General features: G+C 56.2%; 1 protein-coding gene across 2 annotated transcripts in view; it reads right to left on the reverse strand.

Moving 5' to 3' along the window:
* The window catches only part of Lrrc4b (leucine rich repeat containing 4B), a 31,443-nt gene extending 13,585 nt beyond the window's left edge, over positions 1-17,858 (reverse strand). The window contains exons 1-2 of one of the 2 annotated variants that reach the window (XM_085682816.2): positions 17,740-17,858; positions 2,695-3,032 (exon numbers count right to left, since the gene is read on the reverse strand). In XM_085682816.2, the coding sequence (XP_085538942.1) occupies positions 2,695-2,997 (303 nt within the window). In that variant the 5' untranslated portion in view covers positions 2,998-3,032; positions 17,740-17,858. Of the gene's footprint in view, positions 1-2,694; positions 3,033-5,087; positions 5,621-17,739 lie in introns of those variants that run through there. The other variant, XM_048438183.3, reaches the window with a different exon arrangement.
* Positions 17,859-18,511: the final 653 nt, after the last annotated feature.

The raw sequence follows: 18,511 nt of genomic DNA on the forward strand, positions 1-18,511 counted from the left end.
ATGCGAAGGGGAGTCTGGGGCAGTGGGCAGATGTGGCACGGACATCTCCACTTGCAACTGAGAGATGCGTAGTCTTTCTTCTTTAGCACTGCTGTCACCATGCTGGTGCCCAGGAGCAAGGCAAGCAAGCCTCGGATGGAGCCATACTGCCCACCTCCCCAGCCCCTCCGCTGGTGTTTGTCGTGAGTGTTTAGAATCCCAGCACTGGGGAACCCAGCCATTTCTAGTCTCTTCTTGAGGACAGGAATACTATGCTTTTATCGGACCACACTAGACACCAGGCCTGTTGGTCCATACATTTAGTTTCAGCACCTTGGAGATGAAGTTCAAGGCCAGCTTGGGATACATAATGAGAATTTCAAAAACCGTAAACCAAGCCAAATCTAGTGGCCCAGGCCTGACATCTTAGATACTCATATAGGCAAGAGGAGGATGAAAGTCTTGCAGTGTGCCTAGGTTAGAGAGGAGGGTCAACGCCAGCCTGGGCAACCGAGCGAAAACCTGTCTCAGAATCAAAAGTGAAAAGAGGGCTGCGGTGTGGCCCAGTGGTAGAGCACCTGCCTAGAATCCCCCAGTGTGCTTGGGGGACTCTGAGATGGTAAAACACTGTGGCTCTCGTTTCTGAAAAGAAAGCAGGTGGAGGCCACGGTTGAGGGAAGAGGACCATTGTTGGAGCTCCAGCGCCAGCGGAGAAGGCAGGCATGGGGCGCACATCTGCACCCCAGCACCGGGAGGAAGGCTGGAGGATCCCTGAGGCTTGCTGACCAGTCAGCTGAGCGATCTGTGCCCTCCAGTTCAGAGAGAGCCCGCTTCAGAAAAACAATGGTGAGTGATTGTGGAAGACACCTGACATCTGCACGCACACACACACACACACACACACACACACGAAAGCAGAGGACCCCCAGTTAGATAGGCAGGACCCTGAGTATGCGCTGGGGATGTCGGCTTGGGAACTCCGGACAGGAAGGAGAGCTATCTGAGCCTGTAGGACGGCGAGTACCTTTTGTCTCTGTGTGTTTATCTAAGTGTATTTTCTCGTTAGGAAAACTAGAAAATTAATTTGTATTCATTCTGTAATAAATAATTAAAAGACACATTTACATATGCCCAGAAAGGTATGAAAACAAATGTAAACAGGAGTTATTTATATCTGGGTGGTGGGATGTGAGGACTTTTTTAAAATATGGATAATTAAAACCATTACTTTTTTCTTTTGTTGTATGCTGGTTCGTTGGTTGGATTTGACACATAGTCTCTCTGTGGGCTGGGCTGGGCTGGAACTCACTATGTGGTTCAGGGTGGCTTTCACCTGGGATCATAGTACACATTGGGCACAGTACCATGCCAAGCCAGCATTACATTTCTTGCTCCTGCCACCTGGAAGGCCAGCCCTTGAGAGCGGCTAGGCCCACAGGCCTTTCTGCTTTGGACCTCAGCTTTTAAGGCAGACCAGTAGCCTCAACAGTGGAATGCAGAGCCCCTAACTGGTGACAGATGAGAGTGTTCTGATTTCTATTGCAATGTTTCATCCTTTGACGATGTCCATTCTGTGGCAGGAGGTCTGCCCTAGTGAGGGCCATAACAGCCCAGCAGTTAGAGGGATGCAGGCGCAGACTTCAAGGGAACAAACTGGCAGAAATAGTGACCTACAGCCATTCAAGGAGGCAGCTGGTGAGGTGGACTCGGAGAAGACAGTGACTGCCCTAAGAGCAGTGGTGGTGCTGGGTCTCAAGCTTCTCTGGTTCACCATCCTGGCTTCCCAGCCACTCAGAAAGGACCCACCGGCCCTCCCCCAGGGTTTCCGTTCTTCCCAGAGTGTGGCTCTCCGCTGACCCCTCTGCTGAAGATAGACTGTCTGGGACCTTCTGTGATGGGCCCTCCTCTTTTCTAGCACACAGAAGGCTGGAGCAAGAGTGTCACTGCAAGTTGGGGACAGTCTGGGCTACAGAGCAGGCTTAAGGTCAGCCTGAGCTATGGGAAGAATTTCAAACCAGTTGGAGATACAGAGCGAGACCCTGGCCTTATCTCAAGCAAGCAAGCAAACCAATAATAAGAGAAAAACAAAACCCAAGAAACAACCAACAACAAAGTCCTCACTCGGGTGAGCCTGGTGTCTGATAACAGATGCAGACATTTGGAAATAGGTGGCCAGGGCACGGCTGAGCGTTCTGCAGCACTCAGGACAGCTCCACCTCAGCCTGAGGAGGGAGGCAGCTCCCAACAGCCCGCTACCAGCACAGCCCCAGCCCCACCGCATGGGGCAGGCTGTGCACCAAACAAAGACAGCTAAAGTCACTTGCAGCCCCTACTAACTACTATGTCAGTGCCAGCCTCGATCCCTTGGTCCCCATCATTCAATCAGCTAGCTCCTCAGGACCCACTTTCTAGAAGAAGGCACCAAGGTTTACTGGGAGTTGCCATCTCAGGCCAACAACAGCGAGGGTGAGGTGGTAGGAACTCTCTTGGCCACCTCAAGGCACCCTGTCCTGTGGTGTGAGGGCGTGGCAGGCACCCCAGGAAAATGCACACAGCCTGCGTGGAAATACATCGCAAAGGTGGGCAGGGCGACGACGCGAGGAGCTGGTGCGCAGGCGCCAGGAACTCCTGGTTGAGAGGGATCGGGAGGGAGGCAGAGGCTTACACCTTTTGTGCCCTGACCCACGGTCCAACCAGCGACGGAGGCGGACTCACCTGAATGCTGTTCTCTTGCAGGTTCAGGTAGCGGGTGTTGACAGGGATGCTGGCGGGCACCTCCGCCAGCTCCCTCCGTGTGCAGATCACCCTGCTGGCCTGGTTGCTGCAGGAGCAGGCTGCCGGGCAGGAGGTGGCTGGCGGGGACCCTCCTCCAGCAGCTGCGGTCACGGCCACACCGCCCCCACCGGCTCCCAGGGGTGGGGAAAAGAGCCACAGGAGCAGGAGCGCCCCGTGGGGCCAGGACATCCTACCAGGCGGCAGCAGGGGACACAGGGAACCACGGGTGTGGGCTTGCGCCATTCTCAATGTTCATACTCCGAGGGCACGCTGGGGGGCTGTGGGAGGAGAGAAGATGTTGGCCATTAAGTGTCAAGGACTCAGGTTGCCCGAAAACTGCCAGAAGCCCCCACCCGTCCAGAACCAAAGATACAGGGACCTGGTCTGTCCGTGCTGGGCCCATCTTCTCCTGGGCCATTCTGCAGAAAGGGTAACTGAGGCCGACAGAGAACATTTGCACCCAAGGTCACTTGGTCAATAAGTGGCAAAGTCAGCTAGATTGAAGCTTAAATGTTGCCAAGCTTGGGGATGCAGGGCTGCTTTCTCAGGGGCTCGGGAGGGGAGGCAGGAACACCGAAAGTTCCAGACTAGCCTGAGCTGGAGAGTACATCCAAGGCCAGCCTGGGCACTACTGTGAGATCTTGTTCAAAACTAGCTCAGTGAAAGAGCACATTCCCAGTGTCCAAGCCCTTGGCCCCACCCCCAAAGCTTAATTTTTTTAAATTGTATTTGCATTGATTTAAGTTAGACAGGTAAGTATGTAGAGATGGAGGGACAGACAGACAGAGGCAAGGCAAAAGCTCTGCCAGGGTGCAGCACAAAGCGGACCAACTCCCAGGACACCCAAGCAGGTCCCCTGGGAGGCAGCCTCCCACCTCTCTGCCCCTCCCCTACATGTCTCCTCCCAGGTGTGACAGCACCAGGCACAGGGCCCCGCTCTGTAGTCCCTCCTTCCCACCCCTGGATCACCTGTCACTCCTCTCAGGCCCTATCCTGTCCTAGACTTAGAAGAGAGGTAAGGGAGAGAGGTGGGTTCTGGGAGGCGGTGGAAGACTGCAGGGCACCCCCACCCTGTGGCAGCACACGTGGAGACCACGGGCAGTCTTAAGATTGCAGGTGCTCCGAGGGAACAGCCTATGGCGGGATCTGTGCCAGCAACTGTCGCAGGATGGAGGCCGAGGGAGCCGTCCAGTGGGAAGGGGCAGCAGGGACCTCCATGTGTGCCAGTGTCACTACCCCCATCCAGCCTGTCCCCTGCTTCCCCTAGCCTCAGGGGGGAGGGACTCAGGCTAACCAAATGGCGCGCAGGAAGGACGGTACCTGCAGCCAGCCCAGCAGGCGCCCATTCTATGCATCAGCCACTCCTGCCCGTGGAAGGCTGGAAGGCGGAAGCGGATAGATTGTGTGCCAGGCCATCTCAAGGCCCACTGGGTGGCAGAGGGGGTTTTGCCTCTGCCTTCCAATGTCCCCCTCCACACAGTGTCCCCGAGTGCTCACACACATAGGCAGTCCCCGTGAGACAGGAAGGGGGTCCCCATAAACACGATACCCACCCACTCACACAAACAGCAGGGACAGACACACCCTCGCACATGGCCTCTCCAATCCATGGACACAGGGCTGCCCCCCCCCACGCAGGTGTGCATGAGCGCGCGCACGCGCACGTACACACACACACACACACACACACACACACACACACACATTCCTGCAGCCTCCAAGATTTTAACCCAGATAGAAATGTGTGTGCCGCTGTGTGTTTGAGCAAGTGTGTAAGGGCAGGAAATGGAGACAGAGATGGAGACAGAGAGACACCGAGAGATAGAGACAGACCAGAGACAGACAAAAAGACAGGCAAAAACTGGGACAGAGATAGGCAGAGAGAGACCATGACAGAGAGCAGAAACAGAGAATTAGACAAAAAGAGAGACGGACGGAGAGATGGACAGAGAGACTGAACTGAGATAGCCCGACACAGACACAAGGCCCCCCCTGCCTCAGGGCCGGTCACCAGGCCCTGCCTGCACTGGCCTGTCTCAGCAGGGGCTGTGGGGTCTTTGTTCCCACACGTGTGGTCAGTGAGCTTTCTCCTCAGTCCACCCCGGGTCTACTGTCCCCACTTCCTGAGACTCTGCTATGACCAGCCTCTACCCGCTAAGCCAAGGAGCTGGTTCGGTGCTCATTGAGCCCACCATCCCCCAGGCCAGCACCCGGGTCTCCTCCCCCACCGAGACTTCTGCATCAGCTCCCTCCTTCTCCTTCCGCCTCTCCTGCCACCACCTCCCTGCCCTTGTCTCCCTGCTCCTAGAGCAAACACACTGAGGGACACTCACCCTGGTGGCTTGGCTTCCGATGGCCTTCTCTCTGTGCCCCAGGCCCCCCCTCCGCATGTCTGCAGTTACCCCGAGGCCACCCCAGTTTTCTATTGCTTCCCGTTGAGCTAGTGCTGGGGGGGGGCGCAGGGGCTTTTTGGGTCTCCCTGCACCCCCCCCTCGTCTGTCGCCCTTCCCACCCTCTAGGGGAGCCTGGCCTTCTTCTCTTGACCACCACACTAGCAAGCCCTTGCCTCCTCTGGTCCTGTACCCCCCACCTAGTCCACCCCCCACACCAGCTTCCTTTCTCTCCACTCACAGACCCAGCCTCGGCCCCTCTCCCCAGCTCCCCAACTCTGTCTTGCCTCCCTGAGGACCACCAGACCCCTTGTCTATCTGTCCTCCTCCTCCACTGCCCGTCACCCTGTCATTGCTGGAGCCTGGCTCAGTCAGGTTCCTACTGTCTGTCTGTCCTGTCCCTCTCCCAGCTCTGCTTCTCTCCCTTTCTCTGCGATTACGATTTCTAGTCACACGGCAGTGCAGAGCCCAGCTCGCTCCCTCCCCGCCCCCTCCCTCCTTCTTTCTCTCCTTCCAGCGGGGAGGGCGCTCCCTCCCTCTTTCCCTCCACCCTCACTCAACTCCCCCCTCCCGGCTAGCTCAGCCAGGGGGTGGCCTCCCCCTCCCCCGCTAATCAAAGGCTCCGTTATCTAATTAACCCGTTGGTTCTGGGCAGTCAGGGAAGGTCGGGGGAAGCGGGGGGAGGAAGGTTGGCGGCTGTGCTGCCAGGGGAGAGGGCTTTGGACTGTGCCAGCTAGAGCCTCGTGGCACACACACAGCAGCCTCAGCTGCAGAACCAGGCTGGGCCGCATGGACTCCATGCCACTGGACCAAGACGTCCCTCCTGCATCCTCAGGGTCCATCCTGGGTTTAGGCACCCATGCGTCTGCTCTAGGACCCCCACTTCCTCATTCAGTCACTGATTCGACCCCATTTCAATATACTACCCAATCTATGCCAGTCAACTTAGGCCCATATTACCATCACCCTGTCTTTCACTTGGGGCCAGCACTCATTCTTGCCACAAAGAAAGCTACCACTGGTGCTCCCCATCTTACCCCACCTCAACTACAGCCTAACAGCCACCTCCTGGTGCCCTCTGCAGACTCTGTTTATCCACTTCATGTATCTCTTCATCTATCCATTCTTCCTTCCACTCTCCACACGTACATTCATCTACCCAACCACGTACCACCCACCCACCCACTCCCTCCTCTGTGGATCCACCCATCAACCGTTCCTCCACCCATCCAATCCACACATCCACACTCTACTCATCCATCCATCATTCCATCCACTCTCTATATCTATCCTTCCATCCACCTGTCCATCTCGCCCTCTTTGTCCATCTATCCTCGTATCCATCCGTAAATCCACTTATCTCTATATCCATTCATCCCTCCCTTTAGCTATCTCTCCATTCTTTATCTATCCATTTATTTGTTCATCCATGCATTTATATCTCTCTAACCATCCCTATATGCATCTATTCATCTATTTTCCCATCCACCCATCCATCCACCCACCCACCCACCCATCCATCCACCCATCCACCCACTCATCCATCCACCCACCCACCCACCCACCCACCCATTCATCCATTCACCCATCCACCCATCCACCCATCCATCCACCCACCCATCCATCCATCCATCCATCCATCCATCCATCCATCCATCCACCCACCCATCCATCCATCCACCCACCCATCCATCCATCCCTTTGTCTCTATCTGTCTATCGCCCCTCCATTTCCCCATCCTCTATCTAAAACAAGTTTCTGAAGCCCCCACTATGTGCCAAGCACTGAAACAGATGCCAACAAATGCTTATGCATGGGTACAAGACGCAGCAAACGGAAGTAGTGCCACTTAGAGCTCTGGGAAGGGGCTCTGGATTGGATCCTCGAATCTGCCTTTTCTTCCACCTGGCCTCAGTTTCTGAGTTCTGATGTCCTCCACTGTGAGGATGCTAATACAGGTCACCTCCGGTAGTGACTGGAGGTGGGAAGAGTGGTGTCCTGAACATAGGCTCTCCTGTCTCCACACAAGAAAGCTCACACTACAACTCAGCTCGTGCGCAGCTAGCTCCTGAGCTGACCACCACCTTGATCTTGCCTGGGCTTCTGTTGTCCTCCACACTGTGTCTGGCTCCACAGGTGGCCAGAGGGACCCTGTTAACACAGCAGCCAGATCCCACCCTGTGCTGCTTAGGGCTCTCCAGCAACTTCTGAATCATACAGATGAAGGTGAAGCGCTCACCCCTCAGTCTGCCTCTGCTCCGACCTCACCAGGAGGGCTGAGCACCAGCCTGGGGGTCAGGGTCAGCTCTGTGGCTGCTCTTCACTCTGCCTGCACCCTCTCAGTGAATGATGCCTGGCACAATTTCTTCCTCACTCTGTGAGCTGCCACCTAACCTCTCAGACCACATCTACTGGAAAATGCATTCACCGAGAGTGGCGGCCACATCTGCTTTGGTCTCTGGTTTTGAGACCTGTGACGGAGCCTGGTATGCTCAGCAAGTGCCAGGTGGAAGAAGGGAGGGACACGTTGCTATGGATATTTGACTGTGCACATTTTCTGATGGGTAACAGCCACACCTGCCAACCAGCCCAGGTACACTGTAAGAGTTGCTCGGGTCAGACACAGCAGCCTGGGACATCCTTCCACCTGAGCGCTTCACCTGTCCACAGGAGGTCACTGCCTTTGGCTGAATACCTGTGTCCCATGTCTACTTCCTTCCCTCCCTGCCAGTGCCATCTGGTTTGCTAGATCCCAATACATTTCTATGTGACTCACCAAATAACTTGTAACTAGGGGAGTCTCGTCCTTGCTTGGAACCAGAACCTGCCAATGGCGCTGCTTGCTGACCAAACTAGAGCAGGTGGAGCACAGGCCAGCTGCTTTTTCTGAGTGTGCACCTGAGCTAGCTCCAGGCACAGGCTCACAGCACACAGCAGCACCCCCAGAGTCCATTACCGGCACAGGCACCACACCCTTCTGCAGTGTTTCTTGAGGAAAACGCTGTTCTCTGGGCAGCAGCCCTCTCAGAACTGCTGGCATCCCCATTTCATAAAGAGAGACTGAGGCCCAGATAGGTCTAGACACTGGCTCAACGTTGACTGTAGAGTTAAAATAGAAGCTAGGCATAGAGGCACAGGCTTGTTATCCTAGCTATGCAGAGGCTGAGTAGGAGAATGGCAAGTTCAAGGCCAGCCTGGGCAACTTAATGAGATTCTGCCTTTAATGGAAAAAAAAAAAAAAAAGAGGGCTGGGGCGGAGCTCAGCAGTAAAGCACCTGTTTAGAATACACCAGCGATGGGCTGGGGGTGTGGCTCAGTGGTAGAGCTCCTGCCTAGTCTGCAAAAAGTCCAACATTCCATTTCAAGTACGGCCAGTGCGCACGCGCGCGCACACACACACACACACACACACAACACACACACACACACACACGTACGCACGCACGCACGCACACACGCACATATATATCTGGGATGAAAGTTCCATGGGTAACGTGCTTGTTGAGTTCAGTCGCCAGAAGCCATGTTAGAAGTTAGACTTGGTGATGTGCTTGCCACCCCAGGACTGAGAGGGTGGAGCCAGGATCCTTGTGCTGGCAGTTAGCCCATCTAGCCAAATAGCTGAGCTCTGGGTCAATGAAAGTCCTTGCTTTAAAACAAGGTGTATGAGGTTGATGAGGTGGCTTTAGCAGGTAAAGCCGCCTGCAGCCTGCCTGAGGATCTGAGCTTGGTGGTTGTCCTGGAGTCTACCTACTTGGCTAGGCTGGCTCACGGACAAGCCCATGGATCCTCTGGGATCATGGGACTCCAGAGACCACAGAGGTCACTGGGGTGTAAGCCAGCCAAGTAGTCAACCAGAAGCCAGCTACAGCCCTCTCTATCCCTTTTAGCCCCAGGGTGCCCAACACAGCCCGTGGGGGTCAGCCATGATCCCACTTACAGGTCCCAGGTGATACAGACTCAGAGGGGCTGAAACACGGGCTATGGCCAGGCAGGACTAGGTACCATGCCCTGGCCAGGCCTTGAATGGGCAGAGCCTGAGGAACAGAGAAGTCAGGCTGGAGAGCAGGCTGGAGTGGGGCCTGAGGACAGAGACTAGGGATTCCTAGAGTCAGGTGCTCAAACAAGGTGCTAAGCCCTTATCCACATTGCTGCCGCCCAGCCCAGCTCAGGGATATGTCTTGGGCACAGTGCCTGAGAGGATTCAGGCAGATGGCAGATCGGAAGTCCGGGGCCCAGGAGAGGCAGGGTGAGGAGAAAAGGGAGGTAGGAAGCACCTGTCGGCCACACTCCGGTGAGGTGAAGACAAGAGAGGAAACTGCTGTATGGTAGCAAGAGGGGTGGAGGTCACTTCCCCCACTTTGACAGGTGGGTGGAGAGGTGGCACAGCCTGGACAGCGGAGCACTTCTTCCTAGACAGCAGTCACAAGCAAGGCTGGGGGAGGGGCAGAGGCCCTGAGCATTGATGTCCTAGGTGGGAGCAAAGGATCCGTGAGAACAGGGCAGAGCAGAGTCCCGGGGGCCCAGGGCCGCTCAGGTGTCCCCAGCACAGCTAATGTCCCCAGCACACAGTGATGACCTGTCTGCAGCCGGAGCTGTCTTCCCCTCAGATAGCCATGGCAGTGGGCCTGGCTTTGCCCTGCCTCCTCCCGGCCTTGGGCTATGACAACTCTGCTGTCTGTTCCTGGTCTCTCATCTGTCTGACTCCTACGAGAAGGTGGCAGGGAGCAGATCCCTGACCTCTACTCTCACGCTGGCATCTAGGTTTACACCACTGAGCACACAGGGCACACAAGAGTATGAGCCAGGGTGGGGTCTAGAGTGTGCAGGAGTCTCCTCCAGTCAGATAGGGCTGTCACAGCAGGAGCCCGGAGACCCAGGGCACAAGCCAGGAGGCGGGACAGAAGGAGGGCAGGTGGAGGGACCCAGGCGTGCAGAGGAACATGGTGTGTACGTGTTGTTCACACACTCCTCTCTGGTCTGTGGAGCCCAGCTCAGGTGCAGAGGTAATGAAGGAGGTGGGGGTGCTGGCTTCCTTCATCCCAAGCAGGCTACTGGGAACAGTTACAGGGATGGACAGGTAACTGAGTCCTGGGGGCCATCTCTTCTGCCTAGAAGTCAGAGCTGAGGCGAGGGGAAGAGGGGCTATGTCTAGGGCTGAGGTGACAGGAGGGTGAAGGACGAAAAGACAGTGAACAAGCAAAACCATCAGAACAAGAGGCAGAAGAGGCGAGGAACAGGAGAACCTGGGCTCGGGAGACACACAGGGCACACAGCTGGGCGAGGGAGGAGGCATAGCCCATAGGCTCAGCCTCTGCTGTTGCGCTGGGCAGTTGGGACACACAGCCCAGCAGAGGCAAGAGACTCAGAAAAGGAAGATGAAGCCTGAGTTTGTTGGTTCAAACCTGACCTTAGCACTCAGGAGATGGAGGCAGGAGGATTTCTCTGAGTTCCAGGCCAATCTTGGTTGTATCGCAAGATCCTGTCTCAACAATAAACAAACAAACAGGCTGGGGGTGTGGCTTGGTTGGAGGGCGCTTACCTAGCAATCAGGAGCTGCTCTGTTCCTTCTGAGTAAACCACACATGGAGGCACTGGCATGCGCCTCTCATCCTAGCTCGGGAAGGAGAGGCTCGAGGATCAGGAGTTCAAGGTCATTCTCAGCTCTACAAGGAGTGTAAAGCCAGTCTGGATTGCATGAGACCCTGCCTCAAAATAATAGCAAAAAGAAAAAAATGTGGCAGGCTCTTGCCCTGTGCTGTCGTCAGTCTGGCCTTGCTGTCCCCCTCACTGCCTCTCCTGGGCATGAACGAGCAGTTCCGTGTGACAGAGAGCTGGAGGCTAGGGATGGGGACTCAGCAGCAAGGCAGGGACCTACGGAGCAGGGCAACTATAAAATCCTGTCATGGCCCTGTCCCACAGAGTTCTGGAGTAACAGACATGTCTTGGCTGGCCACTGTGACTGCAGGCTGAGCTTCAGATTGAAATTCTCCTGCCTCAGCCTTCTGTGTGCCATGATGATGGGTGTATACTACCACACCCAGCCTGAGTTTGTCATCCAACTGAGGAGGATTTAAATGTCAGTGACCACATGTGGTACCAGGAAAGATAGCTTGGTGTGGCCAACCATGGCGGAGCCAGCTCTATTTCAATTCTCATGGCATGGTGGGACACGGTCTCCCATAGGGCTCTTAGCGGGTAGATCTCCGCTAAGATCTACCAGAAGCCCATGTGGCAGAGCCGTGACAGCCCAGTTTCCTGTCACTCTGAAGCCTGGCGGTATGGCCAATATATATGAGGACACCCACACACAATCAAGGCTTCCAGACCCCTCTTCCTGTGTAGAGAGGAAGTGATTACACCTGCAGCCTGGCAGTAAAGGCCACTGGGAGCATGGCTATTGCTGAGGCCTGAGCAGGTGGCCTGGACAGTCTCTAGAGAAGGCTCCTGGGCCTGTTTCTGAGTTATGCACGCGGGGTTTCTGTGGAGTGCTGTGCCTAGCAGTTGTACCTACAGCATGCTGTGCTGCTCCATACCCTGTCATCTCAGCGGCAGACGGGGCAAGAGGACTGCCGGGTTTGAGTCAAACTTGTCTCAAAGAGAAGACAGACCAGAGACAGCAGCGACAGTCAGGAAAGCTCTGAAGTCATGAGAGCCACAGCAGACTTTGGGGCTCCTCCATGCAGGCTCTAAGGATGAAGGTCCTGTGTTTCCTAAAATGGCAGCCAGAGGCTACCAGTATCCCACACCCCCCACTATCCACGCCTGTGAGAGGAAGAATGAAGCCCCCGCACCCCGTCCAGGGCACCGGGAGTCTGGGGCTCAGTGTAGGCTGTGTTTGAACTTAGCCTGGCACCATGTGTCCCTGGAAAGGGGTGGACCAAGGCCTTACCTGTTCACAGGGGACACCCTATTTCTTCAGTGGACTCCTGATAAAACCTGTTTGTAAATAAGCACCCTCCTCCATCTCCCAGACTGTCTCCTAGGAGGACGAGGGGGTGTGTAGGAGCCCAGACTTATTCTCTAGCTCCCTAGTGACCCCTCCCTGACAGTCTATAAAGATGGCACTGTTTGGTGGACATTCAAGACAACAGGCGCAGTGCAGGCCCTCGATGATAGCTTCATTCAAGCGTACCATTCATATCTCTTTCTTTATTTAGGTTTTCCTGAGACAAGGTCTTACTACGTGACCCAGGCTGACCTCAAGCTCATGGCAACCCTCGCTGGGGAGAAACACAAGCTTTCCCCCATTCCATGACTCGGCCCTTGGCCCGTAGGTAATTCCATTATTTCCGAATGATCAGAAATGTCCATTTGGTGGAGAGTGGATCCCCTGGAAGTTCAGGTCTCCTTCCTACAAGAGACCCCCCAACGCACAGATTGTCAAAGCCCAAATCTCCACCAGCACAATCAGCCCGGAGCATCCAGCCCTCTCAGGGTTTATGGGCAGGAGCAAGCATGAGAGACAGAGAGCCCCAAGTTATGGGACCTTTCTGTTGTTGTTTTAAGCATTGAGGATTGGGCTGGTGAGGTGGCTTAGCAGTTAGCCATACCTGAGGAACTGAGTTCCATCCTGGAGCCCATGAGGTGAAAGGAGAGAGAAGACACACACCAGCTGTCTTCTGACCTCTGCATGCACATCCCAATAACTAAATACATATAACAGTTAAAAACAATAAAATATTAAGGGGGTTGGAGAAATGGGTTCAGTGTTTAAGAGTAATTGCTGCTTTTGAAATGGACCCAGGTTCAGTTCCCAGCACCCCCACGGCAGCTCCCAACCATCTGTAAATCAGTTCCTGAGATCTAATGCCCTTTTCTGACACCTTAGGCGCCAGATAGGAATGTGGTACACACATGCAGACAAAACATACACACGTAAATCTTAAAAAAAGTATTAAGCACTAAGAATTGACCTCAGGGCTTCTTACCTATAGGCAAGCATTTTACCACTAAGCCACACCCCCAGCTTCACTCACTGGTAGATTCTAGACAGGTATTTTACTGTTGAGTCATGCCTCCACTGGGAGATTCTAGGTAGATGCTCTTACCACTGAGCCACACCCAGCCCCTCACTGGGGGACTCTAGGCAGGGCTCTACCATGAGGCCACACCCAGCCCCTCACTGGGGGACTCTAGGCAGGGCTCTACCATGAAGCCAGGCCCTCAGGACTCTCTAGGTACTTGTTTTACCTCTGAGCTATGTCTTAGTCCTCTTTTTAATTTTTTTCTGGGTTAATTTTTACTATTTTGTTTTGCCCACATGTATGTCTGTGCACTACACTCATGCTTGGTGCCCAAGGAGGTGGTAAGCCTCAACATGAGTGCTGGGAATCAAACCCGGGTCCTTTGCAAACACAAGACACACTCTTAACCACTGAGCCAACTCTCCAGCTCAAAGCAGGGGATATATTTGTTTTGGTTTGGTTTTAGTTTTGGAGACAGGGTTTCTCTTATGCAGCCAGGCTGGCATCCAACTCAGAGATCTGCCTGTCTCTGTTTCCCAAGTGCTGGGATTAAAGGGTGCATCACTGTCTGTTCAGCCCCCCCTTTTATTACCTTGAGACAGGGTCTTGCGAAGTGGTCTAGACTAGCTTTGAAATTGTCATCCTCCTCTCTCAGCCTCCCAAGTGGCTGAGATGACCAGTTAGTGTAAGGCCAGGATAAGATTCTTAATGTCTTTTTAGAAGTCCAAATGTCCACAACTTTCCCAACTCTGGGCCTCTGATCCGCTGTGTAAAGCAGTGGTTCCAGCTGGACATGGCAGTCTACAGGGTGGGAGAGCCACTGGGAGAAGGTACCTCACATGTATGGGCTCCAGTTTCTCCTGTCAGACCTGACGTGATGGCAGTGTCTCCCTGCTAGGGTTACTACAAGAAGTGGAGGGAATCCCCAGGAATCTTGGCACAGGGCTGGCTCTGGAGGCGCCCCCGAATGCTGCTATGACTACACCAGGCTCATGTCCTAGCTTAGGCAGGAGCAGGCCAGCTTCCTTCTGCACCTCCCCCAGCGCTTCACCCTTCCCTGGAGCTTCCCACTTTCCCTGCAGAGTCTAGACAAGACTCCCCCTGGGACTAGGCTCACAAAGCCAGACCTTGCTGCTGCCCCAGCCTCGCCCCCCCCCCCCACCGCTCTTACTCTGCTCAGCTTGCCCAGACCCTACAGACAGCTCCTCACAGCTCTGGGATAGGCTCCTGCCTGCCCTCTACCACAGCCCTCCTTGCCCATCTCTAGGTCTCTGCAGCTCTTTCATCCCCAGCAGCCTAGTGTGTGTTTCCAGGCAACAAGGGGCGTCCTGCCACTGTAGTTAACTCTCTTGCCATCCTCTGTCTGGCAAAACCACCCTAGCCTCAGGACCAGGAAATGAAGGCAAAAGCCTTCTTCTCAGCAGGGAGGGAGAAACCTGAAGCTTCCACCTAAGCATGTGTTCCCTACAGGGCTCCAGAGAGAGCATGGGTGAACTAGTACAGGCTTGGCCATGGTCACCCCAGCAAAGGGCCCAGCATCTGCCTCCTGACCTAGAGGTGAGACCAAGTGACAATCTTCCTGTGTCCCCAGGGCTCCAATCCCACTCAAAGATACAGTTGTCCTTTGCTCCCCCCCCCCACCAGGGAAGCCTAGCGTGCACTGGCTGTGAGCTGACACAGGGAATGGGACTGTTGGGTGTGCGGCTGGTGCCCTAGTGACAGTCAGTGGAGGAAGGCAGATCATACATGATGTGGTAGCTTCTTGCAGGGCTCCAGGTAGATCTCAACCTTGGGAACCTGCACGTGGGCTCTTCTCTAGTTAAGGGACTCTTCCTGCCCATCACTTCCCTCTCTTGCTCTTTAAACACCTGTTGTTTGGGGATAGAGTCTCACTATATAGTCCTGTCTGGCTTGTCATAGACTGTTGAATGCTGGGATCATAGGTGCACCATCCTCCTGGACAGACACAGGGAACTACAGGCCTCAGGGACAAGTCAGGGACTTGGGAGGCCCAGGAAAGAAAGCAGAGATGGGGGTTGGACCTTCCAGTGCTGGCCCCAGAAAAGGCTGACAGGTATTCAGGAAGGTGCCAGCCCCTGGAAAGAGCAGATGGATGGAGGCAAGGTGACACCTAAAACCTAGCAGAGAAGACGGGGTGGTCACTGAGAAGATGGGGAGGTCACCGATGCTGGGGGAGGGGGCCCTGGCTGGAAAGTATGGTCCAAGCCTGAGCCAGGGCATCCATGCAAGAGGCCACACAGAGCGTCCTCTGCAGCAGAGCAGCTTCCACGTGGACTCTGATGGTGCGCCTGCGCTCTGCTTGCCAGCCGTTAGGGACCCTTGGAGCCTGAGGTCTCATTTCCACTGTCCTCTGGGGTGACAGATCTTGGCAGAGCTCCCTCCTGGCTTCTGGGGTTTTGAGGAGCACCTGCTGCCGGCTCCCTGACCCTGGTGTCCCTCTAGCAGTGACATCCTCCCTTCAATTGCACCCCACTGCCATGTGGACAGTTGGGGTTACTCATCTCTACAGTTACTGCAGGTGGGGCCGGCTTCAGAGCCTCCTTCTCTGTCTCTGAGAGGAACATGTGCACGGGAGGGCCTCTGCCTTTGTCCTTCCCTCCAGGGCTCCGAGAGCACAGGATTCCAAGTGTAGGGACTTTTTTCCTGGTGTGTGGTGACTGCACACTTTCCTCTGGGCTGATTTGGACTTCTCTCTGCTTCTGGGGGGCAGAATGCTCTCTAGTTCTAGCAGAGGGGCTCATGGGTCTCAGGCTCCCTGAGTCTGTGGTTCTGGGTCTCTGCTGGCTCAGTGGGAATCCATACCCCTTCCCATCTCCCAAATGAATTTTCCCATAAGGGACATTAACTCTTTGTGTGGTGTGTGTGTGTGTGTGTGTGTGTGTGTGTGTGAGAAAGAGAGAGAGAGAGAGAGAGATACAGAGAGAGAGAGAGAGAGAGAGAAACAGAGAGAGAGAGAGAGAGATTCCATGCAATAAACTCTTGCATGTGTGTCTGTATGGAAGTCATTCCTCTCTCTGACTCTGACTCTCCATCTCTGTACTCCCTTTTGAATGTCTCCCAACAGTCTCTTTTTGGTTTCCCTCTTCTTCTGTGTGTATTTGAATCAGGTGGCGGAGGACCAGAAGGAATCAGAGAAGGCCCAGGGAGAGGAGGCGGCAGGTGGGAAGGGGAAGAGGAAGCCGAGAAATGCAGCCCTGAGCACGGAGAAGACGCTCCAAGGAGGGCAAGGAGGGAGACCCAGCAGGCCAAGGTCTTGGTGGGGAGGAGCCGTGGGGAGGGGTGCTGATCGCTGCCTGGATCGGGAGGGAAGGGGACTGGGCTACTACCAGCTGCCAGTGTAGTCCAGAGTTCCTGTCTGGCGCTGCGCGGCTGGACTTGGGATGTGAGGCGCATAGCAATGGGTGGTGTGGAGGGAGGCACGGCAGCAGCTCGCAGCTGGGGAGGGGGCAAGGGGCATCCAAGGCTCCTCTACTGCCCAGCGGGGGTGCTCCCTGGGAGGATTCCCCAGCCGAGGGAAAGTCATCCGAAGCTGCAGGGCAAGGAAGGGCCAGAGGTGGGAGTTCCTAGAGAGGAAAGGGTGCTCAAGAACATTGAGGGACTCAGAATCTAGCGGGGAGACTGGTTGGTCCCCTGGCCCAAGAGGTGAGTCCGGAGAAACTGAGCACAGAGACCTGGGAGGGATCCTGGACCGAGCCTGAGTTTTTGGCCTGGGATTGACAGCTTGAAGAAAGGAGAGGGTTCTGGAAAGAATATGATGAGGTCTAGGGGTGGGTGGGATTCGAGTACCCTGCCTATGAGGAGACAGGAAGACAGACTTGAGGGAAAGAAGGGTCACAGAATGGGGTTTCCAAAAGACCTGGGCTGAAGAGCGAGCCAGCAAGGTTAGGGCTTATGGCAAGGAGAAGAATGGGGCCTAGAGGTGCACAGGCCCAGCTGGGTCTCCAGGAAGGAGGGTGGAGGGACGCCGCGGGTAGTGGGTCGGAGATGGGCCGGATAAGGGGAAGTTAGAAGGCCTCGGAAGAACAGGTGTGATGGAAGCCAGCAGTGACTGGGGAGATCCCCTTGAGAGAGAGAATAGTGCCGAGCAAGCAAGGGTCCCAGGGAGACGTGTGCGAGGACCGCAGGTTTGAGGACTGATGCCGGTCAAGAAAAAGGGGGTCCTGAGCAGAGGGAGGGGTAGACGTGCAGTCAGAGGGAGGAGGATCGTTGATGGGGAGTGGGATCTGAGGCCGCCTCCCTCTCCAATCACCCCCTCTTGGCTTTCCCATGTTCACTTCCCAAACTCCCCGGTTCTCCCCGGTTGCCACGGCAACCGCTCCTGCCAGGCACGGTCACCAAGGAAACCCCGTGCCCGCCTCTCCCCCTCCCCATCGCCCGCACGCCCCCCGGCGGCGGGGAGGAGGGCGTGGGGGAGCAGACTCCCGCCCCGGGCCGCAGCCGGGCAGCCAGCTGCGGTCGCCCAGCCTGGGGCGCCGGTCCAGGTCCCGGCCCGCATCCCGGGTCTGCGTCTCCATCCCATCCGGCCCCATCCTGGATCCGCGTCCCTATCCATCCCGGTCCCCTGTCTTGCCTCGACCCCGCGTGCTGCGCGCTGCGCTCCGACTCACCGCGGGCTCCGGGCTCCCGGCGAGGGGCGGCATGCCCCGCGGGGTCCGCTCGGGGCGCGGGGCCTGGGCCGGGGGCGTCCTCGGGGTCGCGGCTCCGCCCCCGCCCGGCCCGCAGCCCGCCCGCGCTCCGCGCTCGCCGCCTGCCAGCCTGGCCGCCGCCCGCCTCCGCCGCGGCCCCGCCGCTCCCCCCACCCACCCCCCCAGGCCCCGGCCCGGCCCGGCCCCCGCTCGGACGGTGCGGCAGCCGCCGAGAGCAGCCGAGAGTCCCGTGGACGCGAGCGGAATACTGATGCTGGTGGAGAGCGGGAGGAGGAGGGAGGAGAAGGGAGGGCGCCGAGGGGAGAGTGGCCGGGGAAGCTGGGGAGGGAGGGCAGAAGAGGCGGCGAGGAAGGGGGAGGGGGCACAGGGAGGGAGAGGGGAGAGGGAGGATGGAGGGAAGGGGAGCCAGAACTGAGGGGGGGGGAAGGGAGCAAAGGAAGAAGGGAGGGAGGAGGAGAGGGAAGGAGGAAGGAGAAGGGAGAGAAAGGGGAGTGGAGAAGAAAAGGGGTTCTAGGGGAAGAGGGAAGGGAAGCAGCGATGTGGTGGAGGGAAAAGGGAGCTGGGGCTCGAACTTGGAGAACTCCAAGACCTCCAAGGAATGGATGGGATGGAGGAGACCTGATGGGCGCTGCGGGGGTGGGGTGGGGAGGCGGGAAATCTGGAGAGCAGTGGAGGAGACACGGTGTTTGGGGGTGGGGAGGCCGGGAAGGAATGGGGTGGGGGCAGAAGGAAA

This window comes from Myodes glareolus, chromosome 24 (assembly GCF_982192425.1).
Source record: "Myodes glareolus chromosome 24, mMyoGla1.1, whole genome shotgun sequence".
NCBI classification, from domain to species: domain Eukaryota; kingdom Metazoa; phylum Chordata; class Mammalia; order Rodentia; family Cricetidae; genus Myodes; species Myodes glareolus.